Here is a 20,222-nt window from a genome sequence, read left to right as displayed (position 1 = left end):
AGCATATACAATAAATGTCCTCACATACCTCAAACTCCTACCTAACTATTATACCGCAGAGTAAGAGAGAAATGTCACAGTAGTAGTACGAAATCAACACACTCACGTGTACACGATAGATGGAGAAAAAATTAAGAACTTAACACTAATAATTGACGTTTCCTTAACACTAATAATATTACAAAAATAATTAAGGTACACCTTACCCCACCCAAACGATATATTATTAATGGTTCACCAAATATGGCGAAATCTCACTGGAACTGCTTCAGTCAGAGAAAACTGTCTACAAAGGCTCTCGCGGGAGTCTCCACTTGATGCTTAGAAGTAATACTCAAAACATTTAGAGTCCACTCACGTAAAGGGGAAAGTATATAAGGGCAAAAGGGGGATGCTCACCCTTCTCTGGCCTCAGAAGGCCTCCTGACGATTCCTGGAGGATACAGCAGTGCACTCGTCGTCGTCGATGCAAGGTCTGGACCTTGCTCACAGGGGGGGTAAAAAAATAATGAAAGCCCACAGACAAACTCGCACAAGAGGGCACGGGACAAACCCTCACCACCTACAGCAGCCTGGCATTTTTATAAAAGTAAAAGCGAGCGTCTCAATGTCCTCTCCGTGGCCAGAAGGCAATGTTGCAGAAAACAGTGACGAGGAATGAGGTATGAATAGGTGATGCTGAACCTCCCTTCGGGGAACCGTGACGACTAACCTTTGCATGATGAAAACATCTCTCACATCGAGTAAGGTTGACGAGAAAATAACAGTTTAAAACCATCTGGCGAAAGAGGCAATTACTGAAGACGATCCTCCACTCGTTGAAACATGAAAAGACGGAAACGAGTGGATAAATACAACTATATAACAACAAAAACAAAACCATTGAGGGGAGCGAAAAGAATCAGCGAGCAGTTTCTCGAGACTTTTGTAAAAAAAAAAAAAGAAAAAAGAAAATTTAACTTACGTTAAGAGAAACCAAAGAAATGATTTGAGATGATATTACAATATATATAAATTCTCCTGTTAAAACAGGATATATCTCAGGTATAAAAGGCCCATTAAAACACTCTGGTTTAAAGATAAGGACTATATTTCGGTGGGAGTCAGTGCACCGAAATATTGTCCATAGCTTTAAACCAGAGGGTTTTAATGGGTCTTTTATACTTTATTACATATATATATATATATATATATATATATATATATATATATATGTTTATATATCTAAGTCTTATCGCTTGGCGATAGACTTTTTGTTTTTGGTTCTCCTTACGACTGTCATTCGTAAGTATTTTTGGTTCCTCTCATCTCCCTTGGATATCTTAGTAGAGAGGTTCTTTCTTGACCAAAGGAGATGATTCAAACAGGCAAGTTGAACAAGATAACAACTTTATTCTGTAACTCCATACTAGGAGATGCAGCTCGGTCGGAAGACCGATATGTTTGTGGTTGGCGCGGAACTGCCATTCTAAAGAAGCATCGCGTCGATAGCGGAACATTAGCTATCTAAGCAATTCATATAAAAAACATACGTAGTCCGCCGGCTAGGAAGTGACAAGTTTCCGGCGTAGGTTAACAGGTCAACCGCTTCCCATGGAAGTTGTTGTGCAAAGTTATCATAAACATAAAATGTTGACAAAGCTTTGAGCTAGATCAGGCTACTGCAGACAGCGCATAGCGTAATCTAGGTCTGCTTGGTCACGTAGAACCCTCCTAATGCCATGACCTCAGGTCATGGGTTTATATTTACAGATCTTGTAAATCTAATATATGTAATTATTACATTAGGCTCGGACTGCTACCTATTCAAGCCTTGAATAAAAAAAAAAAATTACTTTAAACATTGTTCATAGGAGCGTGCTCGTAACATACGTCTAGGTATAACATAATAAGTGATTAAATGCATAAAAAGGTTCTGTTACATACCCTTGTTGACATATTCATAAACAAAGATAAATGCATGGAAAATATAGATCCATGTTTGGTAATACTAATGATTAGGTACCCAAAAATAATAAAAAGGTAAAAATCAAAACATGTATACATGATTAATTTGATAACAGGTAACCTGATTAAGAATAATGGTTACTAAAATAATGATTATAGCATGATCATGGATAATTGTTAAAGAGTACTTGACACTCTTTTGTAATAATAAATTATAAATAAATACAATGGTATAATAGTATAACTATGGAACAAATCTGCAGAAAAGCAATAAATAGGCTGATATATTTTATTAGGTGCCCGAAAAATACCTTTAGGAATATATTAATGTATAATATTGGGCTATAATGCTTTATTAGGCGCCCTGGAGATACTTTAACTGTTCAAATGCAAAGGCGTGAGTCTTTCTTGTCCTACATTTTTGCCACACAACACAATTCCAGACAATTCCCTAGGCACGAACTGAAGTGGCCAGGTTCAGGCGGCCCTAAACGCAAACGACTTGAGTTTAACGGGTACGTCATCTAGACGGGCCAGTACGTTCCCTTGGAGATCCTTCTGTTTACGCCTCAGCCTACGCCAAGCAAAGATGTTGACGGCGATAACCAATATGGCCGTCACGCTGAACACGGCTAGCAGAATGTAGTAGCGAAGATTTTCTCCACCTGCGTAAGTCGATGACGCGTGGGTCATCTCAGCCAGTTGCGTCAAACGATGAGCTACTCGCGCGTTGTATGGGAGAGGTAGTGACGGGATGATTGTGGAAGCCCACGTGTAGTTCGCGAAATACGCCTTCTCACGTATTATCGTGTTGACCCCTCTGACGGTGTAGTTTGTAGATGTCCCCGTACAACCATCGGCTGCTACGAAGATAGGGGCATGGGCGGTGGTACTGTCCGGACACACGGACGTCGGAATTCCGGCCTTATCATAACGGATCCAGGAACCATTATTCATCCTGTAATTGAATTTATTACCGTAAAAGGGATAAAGTTTTCCCCAGACAACCTTCGCTTGTTATGAGAGAGAGAGCCGTTTAGCACTATGTCTAACTCACATGAATCCGTTGATATAGGATAAAATTCAAAAGAGTCAGCTGTACAAATTTTATTATTCATGGCTTCTGAACAGTGAGTGAGTTTATCTAAGTCTTAATGATTGTAAATGATTCTTATCAGAAGAAATCAGTACATGCCCCGTTAAATTGGATATTAACCTGGATTTGAGTTATTCGTCATGAAAGTAGGAAACGGTGCTATTTTGTATGATTGCCAAGCATCGGAAGAATCAAAAGGAATTGTGATCATAATTCTATAATTTTCAACGCTGACTGATATTAGGGCTATAATAGAACTCTACTTTATGGGCATCTAATAAAGGAATATAACCTAGCTTCTCCCGTCCGTTTTCCAAAGTTAACGTCAGATCTTTAATAGGCATGAGGTGAGGAGATAACACACCCTTTGTTGCTAACGTAATTGCTTCTACGTAATCTTTTGACTTTTCAATAAAATGTGATATTTTCACACGGATATGATCTATTTTCGAACTATAGTAAGCTAACGTAGCCAGCAAATGTTGAACTTCCATGACCTGATCGATATTATTTAAATGTTCATTAACGATACTCATTATTTGATTGATCGAAGATAACTGGCTGCGAAGTTCAGATAAAGCCAGTTCTGTTTTGTGTTGCAAAAACTCAATTCTTTTATTTTGATTATTTATCTTAAGGCGATTTGAGATTCCTAAGCCTAGATTCGCAAACTGATCCTAAGATGTTTAGTCCAGCCAGAATAAGCGGGTTGCGGCGTTCAAGAGTATTGTGCCGCACAGACCAATAACAGCAAAGGTCACGAGCGAGTTCTTCTGCCTCGGCGGTTTTATTTTGTATGTCATAAGACAACATTTCCGCGACGCTTAGTGTTTGAGCTAGCGAAATCTCTGAGTTAGCATGAAAAATTACGTTCGTGGCAAGGCCTTAAGGGAAATACCAAACCTCATCAGGTCATTCTTTAAGTTAAGGGACGTCATCTTCAGGCAAGAAAATAGCATGCATATCTACTTCTATAACAATATTACTTGACACGATGAATACATCCTCTATTCTCTCGATAATCGAGCCATGATTAATTCTATTTCTTTCGTCCTAGCGCTCTTTCCATACAACAAAGATGTTCGAATACACAATATCACTCCTAACAATAACAGATTCATTTTTGAAACCTGCAATGAGTAACACATATGTAATAACTCGCGTAAAAGAATAGGTTTACATACAATATGATTAATAGATATATATATATATAAATTATTATACAAGTTTCATAAATACAACCATTTTTTCCCTCACTCCATCTACCTTTCTTTAGATTCTGATATGTGCCAATGGGACTATTCTCACATCAGTAGGTTTGGATACATTTGAACCCTAACTCTATTGGCCGTTAAATTTTCTAAAATGTTAAACGGGCCTTCAAACTTAGGTGTCAGTTTATAATTTAAACCTTTACGTACGTATACTTGTATGTATACCTGATCGCCCACGGCATATGTTCTAGTTGGCTTAGCTATTTTATCATGATTTTTTTTCATTATGATTTGTGCTTCTTCTAAATTCTTACGAATTATATATATCGACGTTATGCTTGCATCCATAACATCCTTTAGAGGATTTGATAAATTAGTTGTAGGTTTAATAAGATGTGGAAAGGCGTTCGGGCCGGATACCGTACAGTGCCTCGTGCGGTGTCATTTTAATAGACACATGATACGAGTGATTAAGTGTGCTTAGTACGCAGGTATGGCAATGTCCCAGTTGGGGTCTGCCCCCCCTAGGGTGACCCTTAAAATGTTTAAAACCTTACGATTTGCCCTTTCCACTAGCCCATTAGACTCTGGGTGATAGATCATGGTATTGATTTTCTTTATACAAAGGAATTCGCACAAGGAGTTAAGGAAATGATTATTGAACTCCCCGCCCGAGTCTGAGATAATGATGTGTGGAATTCCATGTTTACAAATGTAGCACTCGTAAAACTTCCTAGCGCACTCGACCGCGGTTTTTGTTTTTAAGCGCTATAAGTTCTGTATATCGAGTCAAAGCGTCTATAATTACTAGGAGGTGCTTATTTCCTCTGTCTGACTCGTAAAATCCTGTTAATAAATCTAAATGTACTCTTTCAAAGGGTTGATTTGGCACGGGGTAAGCCCTAGGCTGACAGGTGTCTTCGTGTGCCCTTTGTATTCTTGACAAGTGCGACAATTTGCTATGTGCTTTTTTATATCTGTAAGCATCGTATGCCAATAAAATAAGGATTTGGCTTTCTGTGACATCAAGGTATAACCCGGGTGTCCGTGCAGTGGATTTTCATGCAACCACTTTAAGACAGTGGGTATGAGTGAGATAGGCACCACCACCTGGTTGTTATTCAACTGCGGTGTGTTGCGGGTTTTCCTCGTCACGGATCTACACAGGATATTGTCCTGTAGGATATAATTCTGCTGCTTATACTTTAGGTATTCCTTTTCCTTCGGATTTCCGTTTAACGCAATGATGATTTTTTCTATTTGCGGATCTTTTCTTTGTTCCGTCTGTAATAGTTCAGCACTCCAGCCCAGATCTTCCTGTTCAGATATAGTTTTAACAACGGGCGTGGAGGTTGAGATATCTATTAATTCAGCTAATGGCTCGGTACAAGATGAAGAGGGGTTGCGTGATAATGCGTCAGCAATGATATTTGCTTTCCCAGGTAAATACCCGATCCTCGCGCCAAAAGTCCTGAATGATCATGTGCCACCGAGTTCGCTTGGGGCTGTGACTAAAGCTTTTAAAGAAGTCGGTTAGGGGCTTATGATCAGTGAGAACCTTGACGGGATAACGAGATTATGAATTTAAAGTGCACGAGTGAATAACCAATAGCGAGCCCTTCCTCCTTGTCTATTACTGCATATTTACTTCGGAAGGTCTCAGGTTTACGTGAATTAAAAAGCTATAGGGAAAAAACTGTTTTATCATATTGTTGAAGCAATACCCCACCTACTCCTAGGTCTGAGGCGTCTGTTGCTATGAAAAATTCCTTACCGAAGTCAGGAAATTTCAAGATAGGAGAACTACACAGTTCATCTTTCAATTTATCGAACGCCTGTTGATGAATTTCAGACCATACGAAATCTACGCCCTTTTTATAAGATCGGTTAGGGGAGCGGCTATGATTGAGTAGTTGCGGATGAAGCGGCGATAGTAGCCGCTGCATCCTAAAAATTGCTGTATTCCCTTGACGTTAGTAGGTATCGGAAAGTTACGGATAGCCGACACCTTATCGTGGACGACTTTAAGACCTTCACTAGAAACCGTGATTGTGATTGATTGCTGATGAGGGATGATTGAAACCTAGATAGACTAGTTCTGTTTTAAAAAATTCACACTTACTATCTTTACCCTTAAATTATGCTGCCTTAATCTTTGTAGCACTAACTCCAATTTACGTAAATGTTCTTCTAATGTGTTGGAAAAGATTACTAAGTCATCCATGTAGGCATGTAGGATATCTCCCAACAAGTCTCCAAACACGATGTTTATCATACGAGTAAAAGTTATAGGAGCACAACGTAAACCAAAAGGCATACGCAAAAATTCATAATGCCCCTCCCCTGGCTGTGCTGAAGGCAGTGTATGGGATACTCTCTTGTTCCAACGGAATCTGATGAAACCTCCTTTTAGTAAGTCTAGGCTTGTGAAATATTTATTCTGGCCTAGTAAGGATAGGATATCATCGGTACATGGTACTGGGAATCGTCAGGGATTGTTTCTTCATTTAAACGACGAAAATCTACGCATATCCGCCAAGTTCGATCTTTTTTCGGTACTACTATTAACGGAAAATTATAAGGGCTATTTGATTTCCTAATGACTCCTTCTTTTAACATTTTACCTACTTCCTCTGTTATCTCATTCTGAAATTTCATAGGAAGTCGGTACGAAGGTACATAGATTACTTTCTGTTTGTCCTTGAGCCTTATTTGAATGCTCCGATGACATCCGTTTTTCCTAAGGTTCCATCCGTAGTGGAAAAAACATCATGATATTTAGTTAAAAGATTCAAAAATTTATGCTGAATTTCTTTCTTCTTGAATGTCCTTATTATGATTTTGTTCTTTATAGATTGCAAAAGGGGTTCATCCGCAACTGATTGAGCGTGATTTATCTCAGCTACGGTAAGAATGCGATGTTTATAAAACTTCGGCATCCAAGATATGTTGATTTTTGTGGATTACTAAAGTGGTATTCAAATGATTACAGACTTCGATGTTACATTGTTGTTGTGAGCCGACTGTATAAATGGCTTGTGTGACGGATAATCCGTGTGTTTTCAGAGTTTCGGAAAGGATTAATGTTTCAGATCCTGGCAAGGTTCTCTTTACACGCACTAATATATTTGAAGTTACGTTAGGCTCGAGAGTTTGCGTTGCAAGCTGATATACGGGTAGTGAGCGAGAGTTTTTCTGTTTGGGTTGCCTGTATTATTTCTTCGGTTGCATGAGACAGGTGATTGGTTCCGTAATGTAAGTGACAACTCTGTCTGTCTCTTTATTATCTAAAACTGATTTTAGGGTATTAGAAGACCTATAGAATTTCCCTTTGATATACACGCCGTGTTTTGCAGGTGCTAAGATAATATTTTGAGTGCCCATCAGACGGGTATCCGATAATTACTGCGGGATACATATTAATGTTTTGTACAACGACAAAGGTATCAGCAAACGTGCGCTTACCGACCTTGTACTGTACATGAGTTACGCCCACAACATTTAATTCATTATTCCCAATGCCTGAGAGCCTTATTCGGACTTTTCTATAGGGAAATTTGAAAAGAGTAAATGATGAGTCCTTAAATCCATGATATTACGTGGATACCAGAATCAAAGAACAAAGTGAATGAACTTATGGTCCAAATTTACTGCATGTAAGGTTGGTCGCAAACTTCGTCCTTGAACTAATAATTGCATGAATTTGTTGCAAATCTACGGGAACCTGCACAGATTTTTTTGATTCGGCCGTGTGGTTCATAGGAAAATCAATTGTCTCACAATGATCTGATAAATGATTAAACTGATTATTGATACAAAAGATGTTGATATTGATGACCCAACATCGCCCTCTCCCCCTTGGAGTGAACTACGTGGTATTTGTTTTGTTTATCACACCTTGAAAATTCGCTTGCCCTTGCGAGTTCTGGCTAGACGGCCCAGGAACAGAGGTACCTGAAGCACGATTTGTTTGTTTCTGCTGTTGTGCAGAATTTCCGTTTGGTTGTTTCTTCTTATAGTACTGAGGACCCTTCTTTTTATTTGCACTGGCAACTGGTTGCGTGTTTGTAGCATTCTGCTGTTGATTCCTCGAGTAGCAACGGTTATATGAATGAGTTTGAAACTATTGTGTATTGAACAAAAACGCGTCCGACAGTCTGAAATCATGTGACCTGTCGTTTACAGTTATAACAAACCATCCCTGCAACTTGATTATTATTATGTACCACATTTACTTGTTGTGGCTTGTTCTCATTTTTGCAAAAACTTGAATGAGCGAAGGATCTAGGTCGGTACATTTAGACATGTGTTTTTTTATTTGTTTATAACACATCTAATTCCGTACTGTCGGGCTGCAATTTTTTATCAAAACACCGTACTAACGCTTCAGGCAACATTGCAGTGATAGACGTAAGGTAGATCAAACGGATAAAATCTTTCACTTTGATTTTAGCACCCGCCCAACCCACCCGGAGTTACTTAAACTATCCTGATATTCATTTAGCCGGTCGGCAATTAGCGCCGCTCCGCTCGACAACATTGAGCTGAGTCATGGAGGCTTGGTTAAGGATATTTCTCAATGCCAATACTACATCTAAAGCCTCTTCACCCCCATACACGGCACGTAATCTAATTTTGAACTCGTCCCATGTAAGCGCCTCTTGGAAAGAAACCCCCCTTAGATACGCACTTGCGTCACCTTTTGCAAAGTCAATGAAGCTCTTGGCCTCCTGTAATTGTACTGCTGGGTCTGTGATGCTTTTTGCTTTTAAATGGGCGTCTACAGATGAGATCCATGCCTCAACATTTTGAGGCAGGAAACCATTGACCCGACCTTGAAAAGGGACAATCGCTGACCTCGCGCTAACGAGAGTCACCACATTGGGGTTGCCAGCCGGAGTAGTTGCCATTTCGACTTTCACTTTTTTCTTATCACTTCTATTCCTTGCAATCCTATCAAAATATCTATAAGAGTACACTCGACCACTACGTAAACGCATAAGCAATGTACTGTATAAGTGTGTTATAATAATAGAAAATCCCCCAAAAGATACAAAAATACAGATAATATGATAAAATATTATACGGAGAATTCCTGCAAGAAACGGTTAATGACAACGAGAAGAGAAAAAAAATTAATCTGCGGGCGAGAACTCGTAGTTGAAGATTGATTCTGTAATGAAGGAAGATTAATATGGCGAACAACTCACCCCAGAATACTGGATGATCGACTCTTGATGAACAACACTTCACTGAGGAAAAAGACCTGAATAGATAAAAATGGTACTTAGCTCCAGATTATATTGCGAAGGATTGTTGACATGGGATGACGTCTCAGTTCCTGTCTAAGTCTCGCGTCGGAAGTCGTGATGACGTCACGGTCTTCTCTCGGTGCACGATGCGTGGGGAAGTCCAAGATTGATGACGTCACAGCCTCCGTCCTTGCACTACTGCGTCTAGCTGTACACTCTGCGTTCCTTGCTCGTGATCGGGTGATGTTCCCTGTGTTTGTTTTCTTCTTCCGTTGATGTTCGATGCTGCTCTCGTCCGGTGTAGATTCTCGAAGATAAGTGACAACAGTTGCTCAAACGTCGGTGTTAAATGCTTGTATCCTCTCGATGAAGGACATAGTTGCGTCTTCATAAAACTGTTGCGTTGATTGAAGATCCCGTTTCCTCTGTTTAGTTTGATGTTGAAGGTGGAAGTTAGTTCTTGTAGACCTTCGGTCGGCTGATATGGGTCTTGTTAATTATATTCTTCGTTATACGCTGCCACCACATCTAAGTCTTATCGCTTGGCGATAGACTTTTTGTGTTCTCCTTACGACTGTCATTCGTAAGTATTTTTGGTTCCTCTCATCTCCCTTGGATATCTTAGTAGAGAGGTTCTTTCTTGACTAAAGGAGATGATTCAAACAGGCAAGTTGAACAAGATAACAACTTTATTCTGTAACTCCATACTAGGAGATGCAGCTCGGTCGGAAGACCGATATGTTTGATGGTTGGCGCGGAACTGCCATTCTAAAGCATCGCGTCAATAGCGGAACATTAGCTATCTAAGCAATTCATATAAAAAACATACGTAGTCCGCCGGCTCGGAAGTTACAAGTTTCCGGCGTAGGTTAACAGGTCAACCGCTTCCCATGGAAGTTGTTGTGCAAAGTTATCATAAACATAAAATGTTGACAAAGCTTTGAGCTAGATCAGGCTACTGCAGACAGCGCATAGCGTAATCTAGGTCTGCTTTGGTCACGTAGAACCCTCCTAATGCCATGACCTCAGGTCATGGGTTTATATTTACAGATCTTGTAAATCTAATATATGTAATTATTACATATATACTGTGTATATACTAACATAATACATACTGTGTTTTGTTTAATGGACATGCGCAGTGTCCTCCGGCTGCCACACATCTCAAGTAGGCTTATGCCCCGTCGTTAAGGTCTGAGTAAATTTCCTCTCGCTACCTGTATCCTGGATACGGAGTCCAAGGCCTTCTTGCGTCGTGATGTATGGCAGGATGTGTTGTGAAGTTTGGACGCGAAGGCTGGATGTGTGTAGTTTCGTGAACATCGATTCGGTGATTCTCAGCCTTTGGTTGCTGTCTTTTGTATGATTTGTTCACCTTTCTCGTTGTACATACTGGTTCTTCTACGGTAGGTCTCCATGCCATAACTTTCGGTTCAGTGGAAAAAGAACCCACCAGCTTACTTGTAAAGTATTTACATAGTTTTTACTTACAAGTAAACAAGTCATAATCAGTAATCTTGTGGTTTTCTTTTTCCATCTGCGGAAGGAAACTGAAAGAAATTGTTGTTTGGTTCTGTTCAGTGTTGAAGAACAGACCCACAGTTTATGTGATAATACGGACGGCTGCAAAGCGCAGTTGTCGTGTGACCAATATGGATAGCCATTTAGGACTCTAATAAATTTCCCTTGGGCACGTGAATTTATGCACCAAACGTTTAACGTTTGTGAAATATTTTAGTTTTCGTACTTTAACAATAATAGAACATTGTCATATTTTACGTTTAGTTGACATTCCCAGTTGGGTATGAAAAATAGGAATGAGATTTTCCCTTTGTTGATTTGTGGTTATATGTGCACTTTTTAATATTTCATTTGTTAGCACACACACACACACACACACACACACACACACATATATATATATATATATATATATATATATATATATATATGTATGTATGTAGTATATAAAATATAAACTTATGTTAATTGAATCCACTGAATCAGCTTTTGTTCACATGAGTAATAATGGGTACCTGGCAGTGGACTGGCGTAGCTTGCAAGCATTGTGGAGGACTGCAACCCAAATGTCTTATGGAGCACTTGATGAAATAGATGAGTGTACCTTCTTCTAGAGTTATCTTTCATAGAAATAGAAAATCTCTCTCTCTCTCTCTCTCTCTCTCTCTCTCTCTCTCTCTCTCTCTATATATATATATATATATATATATATATATATATATATATATATATATATATATATATATATATATATATATATATATATATATATATATATATATATATATATATATAGTAAGTCACTAATGTGAAGGGATTTGAAATAGGATGTTCATCAGAAACTACTTGCTGAGAACAGGTTGGGTAGTACCTTTTTGAGGCATTTCCTTCATAAGGGAAAAAGGAATGTGGTATATATTTGCACACACACGAATACATATATATTACAGTAGGTGGCCCCTGAAAGCATACCCTTCGATTTCTGAATAATTATTTGTGTGTGCCCTGTATCTATAAAATAGTCATGTTTTAATGTAATGTAGTGAGAAGCCCTTGGGTTTTCTCTCCAAAAGGCACTTCATGAAGTTAAAGAAACATATTGACCAGTATGGCAATATGCTCCGGCATGTATGTTATAATGTGTATGGGTGTTAGGAAATGATAAATGCTTGAAAATCTTCATAGTGATCGTTACATTGAATTAAAAAGAATTTTCTTTTGCCCGGAGTAAAATCCAAGTTGGTAATATTGCTGGTTTTGAAGAATATAAGGAACCTCTACTAACGACTCATATGTTATTGATTTATTTCCTCTGTTTCTACAATCTTTCTTTCCTCTTACTTGGCACCCTCTCTTATTACACCTATAAACACTTCTTTACTCTCAATTTCCTTTTCAGCCCTGAGTGACCTCATACGTCCCAGCGCTTGCCTTGGATATTGACCTAAATTTAACATTTCAATTCCAGTTCCACAGAACAAAATTTAGATGTCCAAAATATTCCTTCTCGTCAAAGCACTTCACTTACTCGTTAGCTGAATGTCTCTCTTGCATAATCCTTTTCAATCGGCTGACACTTGCTCGGGCAGAAATTGATAATCGGTTTGTGTAAGAGTTTCCAAGGGATAAGCTTGTTCTGATCTGGAGCACTCTGCGACCATTTGCGAAGACTATAACATTCCATTAATATCTTTCACGTTCAAGGTTTGCATAATTTCACTCACTGGTGTAATACTTCTAGCGATATACCGTCACCGATTATTGATAGTTTCACTTATAAGGTTGATATTGATATTTATAAAAACAAAACTATATATATATATATATATATATAATATATATATATATATATATATATATATATATATATATATATATATATATATACACACACATGTATACGAAATGTGTTTATATATGTGTGCGAATAGCTGAGTTTGCAGTCGGTTGTTTCTTGAAATAGTTTAGTTTATGTGAATTCCTGACTACCGCAGAACCCAAGTTTGATGGCTTTATCGTTATGCAAATTCCTCTTGTAACTACTGAGTGTGTTCATTTGGGTGAAATTGCTCAGAGGATTATGAGGAGTTGTGATCTAAGACACACACAGAAGCTCCACCAATTAAAGCTGAAATCTGTTCCGTAATCGTAGGTTTTCGAATTGACTTCAGAACACACTTAAAATACTTAATTAGGATGGAATGAAAAGGAGATAAATGAAACTTAATCCATTATAATAAGAGCAGTGTAATTAGTACACGTTACTTATTGTGTTGCCACTGGCAATTCTTTTTGTTATTTTTGGAAATTCAGTAATAATGATATAATCAACATAAATGTTTTGTTTGCTCAGACCACCTGGCTTCCTTAACGCAGTGCTTTTTATATCACAAGTGTATAATGAGAAGTTCTCTAAATTAATAATATCGGGGATATCACTTTTGCTCTGGATCATCATCGGGTGAGCGATAATAAAAAAAGTGAGCGAACGGTATTTCAATCAGTTTATCGCCGCTTATCATAGTAATCTTCTATTTTCCACTTCATCCATGTGTTGTTTGCAAGCCTCTTCTCTCGCGAAGGTTTGAATGTATCCTTTCATTTTAATCTCGTCTTCTCATTAAACAGACGTTGCTTTCTGAATAATGGGACTTGAATCAACCCTTGGTCCATTATTAAAGGGACGGGTTAGATCCATTGAAATGAGAGAGAGACACTCGTTCACTTTCCGAGATGCGTCTCAGACCAAGTGAATGGCTCCAGCCGACTCTGTTCATTGATTTCCAATCTGTCAGTTGTGTATTTGGGCTACAACGGAGTGAAAGGCCTCTTCCTTTTCTGGCTCTTGACTAATTTGAAGGATGATGAATGATCAGAGCAACCACTTCAATTTAAGGGCCAGTAGTTTCTAGATGCTTTGATAATGCCTTATTAAGTTAGGTTTCTAGATGCTAGGGGATATGCCTTTTATTATTGTATAGAGTGATTTATTTATTTAGGTAATAATTTACGAGGTATAATTTCATTCATTTTTATTAATAAGATTTTGAAGGATGATGAATGATCAGAGCAACCACTTCAATTTAAGGGCCAGTAGTTTCTAGATGCTTATATAATGTCTTATTATTGGTATTAGGGGAGTGTGCATATTTATTTATTTAGGTAATAATTTACTTGGTATAATTTCATTCATTTTTATTAGTAAGATTTTGAGGTGCAGGGTTTTGAGAAACCATAGAGTGCTGGATGCTAAATTGTTTTAAAATTCATTATTCGCTAAATTCGCCATCGAGTTATCCTTGGTACAGTGTAATTCAATATTTCAATGTCAGTATGATTTGTAAGTTTTCAATAGTAATACAGTTGTGCGTAGGTCCATTCATTAATGCTTATTTTCACACTGAAATTTACTTATACGAAAAATTTTGTATTTGTCTTACCCGACAAAGTAGCTGCCGGTATTATTAAGATTTCCATCGGAATATTTACTGTGTAGTCATCTGCTATCTTTCATTGCATTGAATTATAAAATCATGGAACAACAATGATCGCTTTTCCTGCCGTTCTCCTCCATTAGTGTATGTGCTCTATTTTGAAGAGCCTCTGCATCCACTTTTTGCCGGGTACCCCACGAAGGTGGATCAGCCCTCCTGGCATTGTTCAGGGTGCAAATCCATTCAGGCTTAAGAGACACTATAACACTACCTTAAACACCATATCTTTTCCCTTGATTATTTCTCATCCATTATATATACATGTATAGTTTATTTTGATCATTACTGGCGCAAACTTTATTACTGTGGGCTCATTTTTCCATAATCATTTCATATTTGTATACTATTCTTTGGAACGCTGTTTTAATGACCCGTATGAATATGTGCACCTTAAGGAATATAATATTATAACCTTAAACTAGTAATCTCGAAATCATTTTGATGTAAAATTTAGCCTTATATAAGATCGTTTCATGCGCAAAAATGATAATTTCACAAAGAAGTGTTAATTGCTTAATGAAAAACAGTTCTGTATTGTTTTTTCTTGCCCATAGGTTTTGGGTAGTTATACATACGTAGTGGGCTGAAGCTGGAATTAATTCAATTTTGCTTTTTCAAGAATAATTCAGTCAAGTATACTGGCCTTTTCGGGTTAGCTTTATTTGTAGAGCTTCGCTTTGTGTTTTCATTTAGTGGAATTGAGCGCCTTTGTATGATGAAATTCAAGATGTTTTCGTGATCAGTAGAGAAAATCTCTCTCTCTCTCTCTCTCTCTCTCTCTCTCTCTCTCTCTCTCTCTCTCTCTCTCTCTCTCTGTAAATGGAATGGACTCGTGTAAAATACCGTATTTGTTACCACGGCCATTATGGCGAGATGAAGAGAGTCGGGCTTTTAGTCTTTTCCTTTAAAGGAAGTTTTCCTTTCATTGAAAATCCAACCTCACAGACGTTAAGGTTCCATCTGGGAATGGGGGATACTGTATCGGTAGCCAGATTAGGAAAGCTTTTCTGGAATATACAGCTGTCCATTACCAAAGGAAGGAAGGATACAGAAGAAAAAATACCACTCTTAGAATGGGACTTCTCTTCTTCCTTCTTATACGGGTTTTCTTGCTTCGATTAACCCATGTGACACATTTTAAGGATTTTGATAATTAGCAAATGGTACTAACAGGTGTGTACCTTTTTTTTCATGTACTCTTGCAAATCTACTGTACATATTGTGCGATCATGATAGGGTGATACATTAATAATGTAAACAAATACAAAAAAAGTCAAACAAGCATACTTAACGCTGAGCTCGGAATATTCGAGTGGATTGCAGTCTATTGCTGAACTAGGGTACCCACTGAGTACCCATAACCTTAAAAATGACCGTTAATAGAAGAGAGGGTTGAGTCGTGCCATAATGGTGGGACGCCGTTCGGGAACTTGGATCAAGGTACTTCTACTTTACATATCATGGAGGCCAGGGTCACGTGAGGTCCCCAGGCGGGACTAAGACAAGTCAAAACGTGGCCTCTATTTTTACCAAACAATTATCATTGTAACACGGAGAAGCGAACTCTCATTGTTACACACGAAAAATGTTTATGTAGGTACACGTGCGGCTTATTATACAGATGATTATTATTGGTCGGTAATAAAACTCGGGAGACTCCTGATGTCCCTCATTGTAAACCATAGCTTTATTTTCTCGCGTAATTGTCGCGTAAAAACTATCACAGTTAATTATTGCATTTACATTTGCTTTGCTTTTAGCTTCGTCTTCTTCTTGTTTATGCAGTTCACTTCTGTTTGCCTTCTTTTTTACAATTTCCCGACTCGCCTCCATTAATCCGATGTGCTCAGTCTTTTTCAATAGTCTCTTCGAAGGCAACTTTCAGGGGCTCCCAACCTCCCAATTTCTTCCTCTTCAACAAGTCTGTAATCCCCATAATGGCAGCCTCAAGACCAAAGTTAACAATCTGCTTTAAACATTTTGAACCTGGCATGAGGTTTTCGTTTCCCACTGCAAAAGATTTTTCGGACTTGTGTATTTCCTATTTTTATTTCAGAGTAACACTCCTTGGTATTGTTCATTGTTTCTTACTTTTAATGACTTTAACTTTTTTTTATCCTCTCTTCTAGTTCTAGGTAGCTATCCGTAGCAATCCTGAAAATGGACGTGAGGCTAAATTTATTCGTTTACGGTTTATCTATACCTCCGAATTGTTGAAGCAGAAGGATCTTATGTGTTATATAACTTCGTAACTTTGGTTGTTTTCCTTGTCGAAAGCTTCATTTCCTTCACAGAGATTGAAGAGTCTAGCATCGGGAAGTCGGTATTTTAGTTGACAGAGATCATCATTGGTTTGATTGTTACTAAATAATGCAGTTGGTAAATGTGCAGTTATTCCCTTCCGTTAATCCAATATAAAGAAATTACTTTCCCAAAAGAGATTTGGAATGGGTAAGAAAATGAAGTAACTTAAGGATATGAGGTAATTGCTGATACCTAACTACGCTGAAAATACATTGATATATAGTAATATATATATATATATATATATGATATATATATATATATATATATATTATATATATATATATAATATATATATAATATATATATATATATATATCTTAGATACATATTATTATATATATAGTATATATATATATATATATATGTTATATATATATATATATGTGTGTGTGTGTGTGTGTGTGTGTATGTATGCATTTGCTGTTTCTCTGTAAGCTTTATATGACATTCCTGAAAGCCTCTACCATAATAATAATCATAACGATAGTAATGTTCAATTTGTCTAACAAGTGTATTATAGAATACGTGGAAAAATCTTATTTCTTACTATACTATAATGGGCGTTATGTCTGTCCGTCCGTTTGTCATTGTCACGGCCAAATGGCTGGTCCGGTGGGCATGAAAGTTGCCAGGGTTATAGTGGGGACCGTTAAGATGGTTTAGAATGGGGATTCATCCTACTTACCCCGGAGGAGAGATGGGATTCCCTGCAATGGAGCTGCTTCTGCCCATAGACTTAGTTACTTTACGAATTTATCATACATAATTTCTGTATACATGTCATTAACATTTGGAAAAGAATGACATCAAAGAAGGTGGAGTTTGAGAAGGGGGTTGGCTGAGAGAGAATGAGGAGGAGGGGAAGTGAGAGAGGGTAGACGGGGTGTTCGGGTGTCTTAGGAAGGGAAGAGTTTCCAGTTGTCGACAAGTCTCTAGGGATGAGATTGCTATTATGCTTAATTTCATCATAAGTGCTGTGCTGCATTGTTCGGAATACCTTATTTTCATTTTTGTTTTAAACTCACACATCCTGTAGTTTCTTTTTTTAAATATACTATATGTTTAGAAATCGACGTACTATACCTGTAGTACAGAGCAATTGCTATTCACTAAATTGTTAGAAGGATTTTTGAATAATGAATGCATGCTTTGTTCTGTCGTCGATAATCTCCAGAATTACTTGAATAACATTGAAGACATCTCTTTCATACCTAGAAAATATGAGACATTAGTCAACCAAACTTCTTTCCATTATAGATTTCAACTAATGAATGATATGAACTGATTTTATGTCAGCATAAAATCAGTTAACGCTCCTTTGACATTTTATAGCGTCTCTGCTATGAAATGTCATGCATTACTTAAGGTCCTTTGTAGCTTCCCTTCGGTCCCTTGCTACTACCCTTATCATTCCTTTTACTATACCCCCATTCATATTCTTTTTCTTCTATCTTATTTTCCAATATCTCCAAACAATTGTTCCAACATTATCTTCAGCGCTGAATGACCTTATCGATCCTAACGCTTGTCTTTTGGCTTAAATTTTATGTTCCAGTTCCAAACGTTGTTCGAATTTTATTATAATTCTAACTGAATCATAGAAACGACTGTTTTAGTAACTAGAAGGAAATGATGCTATTTGACCTGTCATTCCAGATTCGTGTCGTCGAAGGAACGAGATAGAACCGTGTGGGGAGGAAGCTGCATCTGACCCTTCCTGTATGTGCCGAATACGACCCGGTTGCGATGACGAGTGTGGTAAGTACACATACCCAGAATTAATTTTCACTTGATTTTGACATTTGTGTTTAATCATGAACAAATATTTTTATATGAAATTATATTTACCAGTGGTTTTTGTGTGTACATTATAGGATATGATTCATAGATCATTTTATTTCATACCATCATTGCCATCACCTTCATCACATTAAATTGTGTCAAGGTATCCAGTGAATTCTGTGATATGTAAGTACTTACTTGCTAAGCCAACTGTGTTAATATGAAATGCTACAGGCGCAATTAGCTTTCATAATGGTAAGTCATGTTAGTCAGATGTTTGGTATTCGGAATATAGATTTGGAAGGGAATCCGCTGCTATCACTCGATTGTTTTTGGAATAACTCTCCCAGCTGGGCTGAAGTTCATCGTTGCAGTATATAACTGCAACTGCCCAGCTCCTAAAATTCCTGCCTAATGTTTGTTTGATAGATATCTGTGCTATTTCATCACCTATCATTTATCTGCTCCAGTATGGCTTTTCCGTAATTAAGTTTGGCCATGATTTATAACTAACTTATTTGAAATTAATTTACGCAATTCTTTTTCTTACTAGGTCACTTGAACCTGTGGTTTTGTTTTGTGTGCTAAGTCGTGTTTCTCAGCATTAATTTTTATCATTTAACGGCTGGTTTCTCCCAAATTTTGTTAGTTCTCAAAAACCGTTATGAAATGTGGAGTTACATAATTATTATTAGTCTCTAGTTTAACCGATATGGAAATTGTATAATTCTGAGTTTAATTACAAGATTATCAACTCGATGGACCTGAACCTCCCCCATCCCCCATACAGGCAAAAATGTTTATCAAAGAAAATCATAGAAAAGTGACTTGAAATATTTAACAAGACACCGAATTCTAAGTGCAAGGGAGTCGGGGAATTCTAAGTGCAAGGGAGTCAGTTCCCGACTGTAGGACGCTATGTGTCGTCCTGAATCTCGGACGACCAAGGTCTTCATTCTGCTCGTGTACGTATATCGGGATTCGGGTACAAAGTAAGAAAGGCCAGCCTCGACCAGGAGGGTGCTAGGTCTGAACGTAGCTATTTCTACACGCACACAGACACACACACAAATATATAATTTGTTTGTTTGTTTTTATATGCTCTTAGGACCCACGAAAGGCCTGGTTACTATTAAGATAAAGGTGAACGGCTCCATGTTTTCAAAGAGGTCGATGCACACCTGACGAACCATATACAGTTGTATTAAACCCTGGGGCTCATACTTACACAGCATCGAGTGCACATAATTAATTTATTCTATACTGAATTGTTACTCTGAATAGTGGTTGGCCCATGAGATAAATACAATTGATATTGCTACAGTCATATTCTAATTGCTAAATCAGAGTGCGCGGGACCCTCCCACGTGGAGCGTTATTCCACGCCATATATCCAGCAGGTTTTTTGGTCCTCCTGTGTTCATACCAGCACATCCTGAATCAAGCCCATTTTTCATCAACATTTTGCTCTCCATTCTTATCACATGACCAAATAATCATTTTTCTTTATCGCCATAAATTTGCCTCATCGTATCAGTCCTGTTTAGGCATGAAGTATACAAATAATCAATCTCATTTACACACAAAATTAGATATGCATGCATATATA

At 37.8% G+C, this 20,222-nt stretch overlaps 1 protein-coding gene across 1 annotated transcript in view; it reads left to right on the top strand.

The window, feature by feature from the left end:
* The window catches only part of LOC135221802 (tyrosine-protein kinase receptor-like), a 1,041,187-nt gene that overhangs the window by 258,835 nt on the left and 762,130 nt on the right, over window positions 1–20,222 (top strand). The window contains exon 2 of the mRNA XM_064259659.1: window positions 18,488–18,589. Within this exon, the coding sequence (XP_064115729.1) occupies window positions 18,488–18,589 (102 nt within the window). The remainder of the gene's footprint in view (window positions 1–18,487; window positions 18,590–20,222) is intronic.

Source organism: Macrobrachium nipponense, chromosome 3 (assembly GCF_015104395.2).
Source record: "Macrobrachium nipponense isolate FS-2020 chromosome 3, ASM1510439v2, whole genome shotgun sequence".
NCBI lineage: Eukaryota > Metazoa > Arthropoda > Malacostraca > Decapoda > Palaemonidae > Macrobrachium > Macrobrachium nipponense.
The sequence above is the reverse complement of the archived record's forward strand: the minus strand, read 5'-3'. Positions and strand labels throughout refer to the sequence as shown.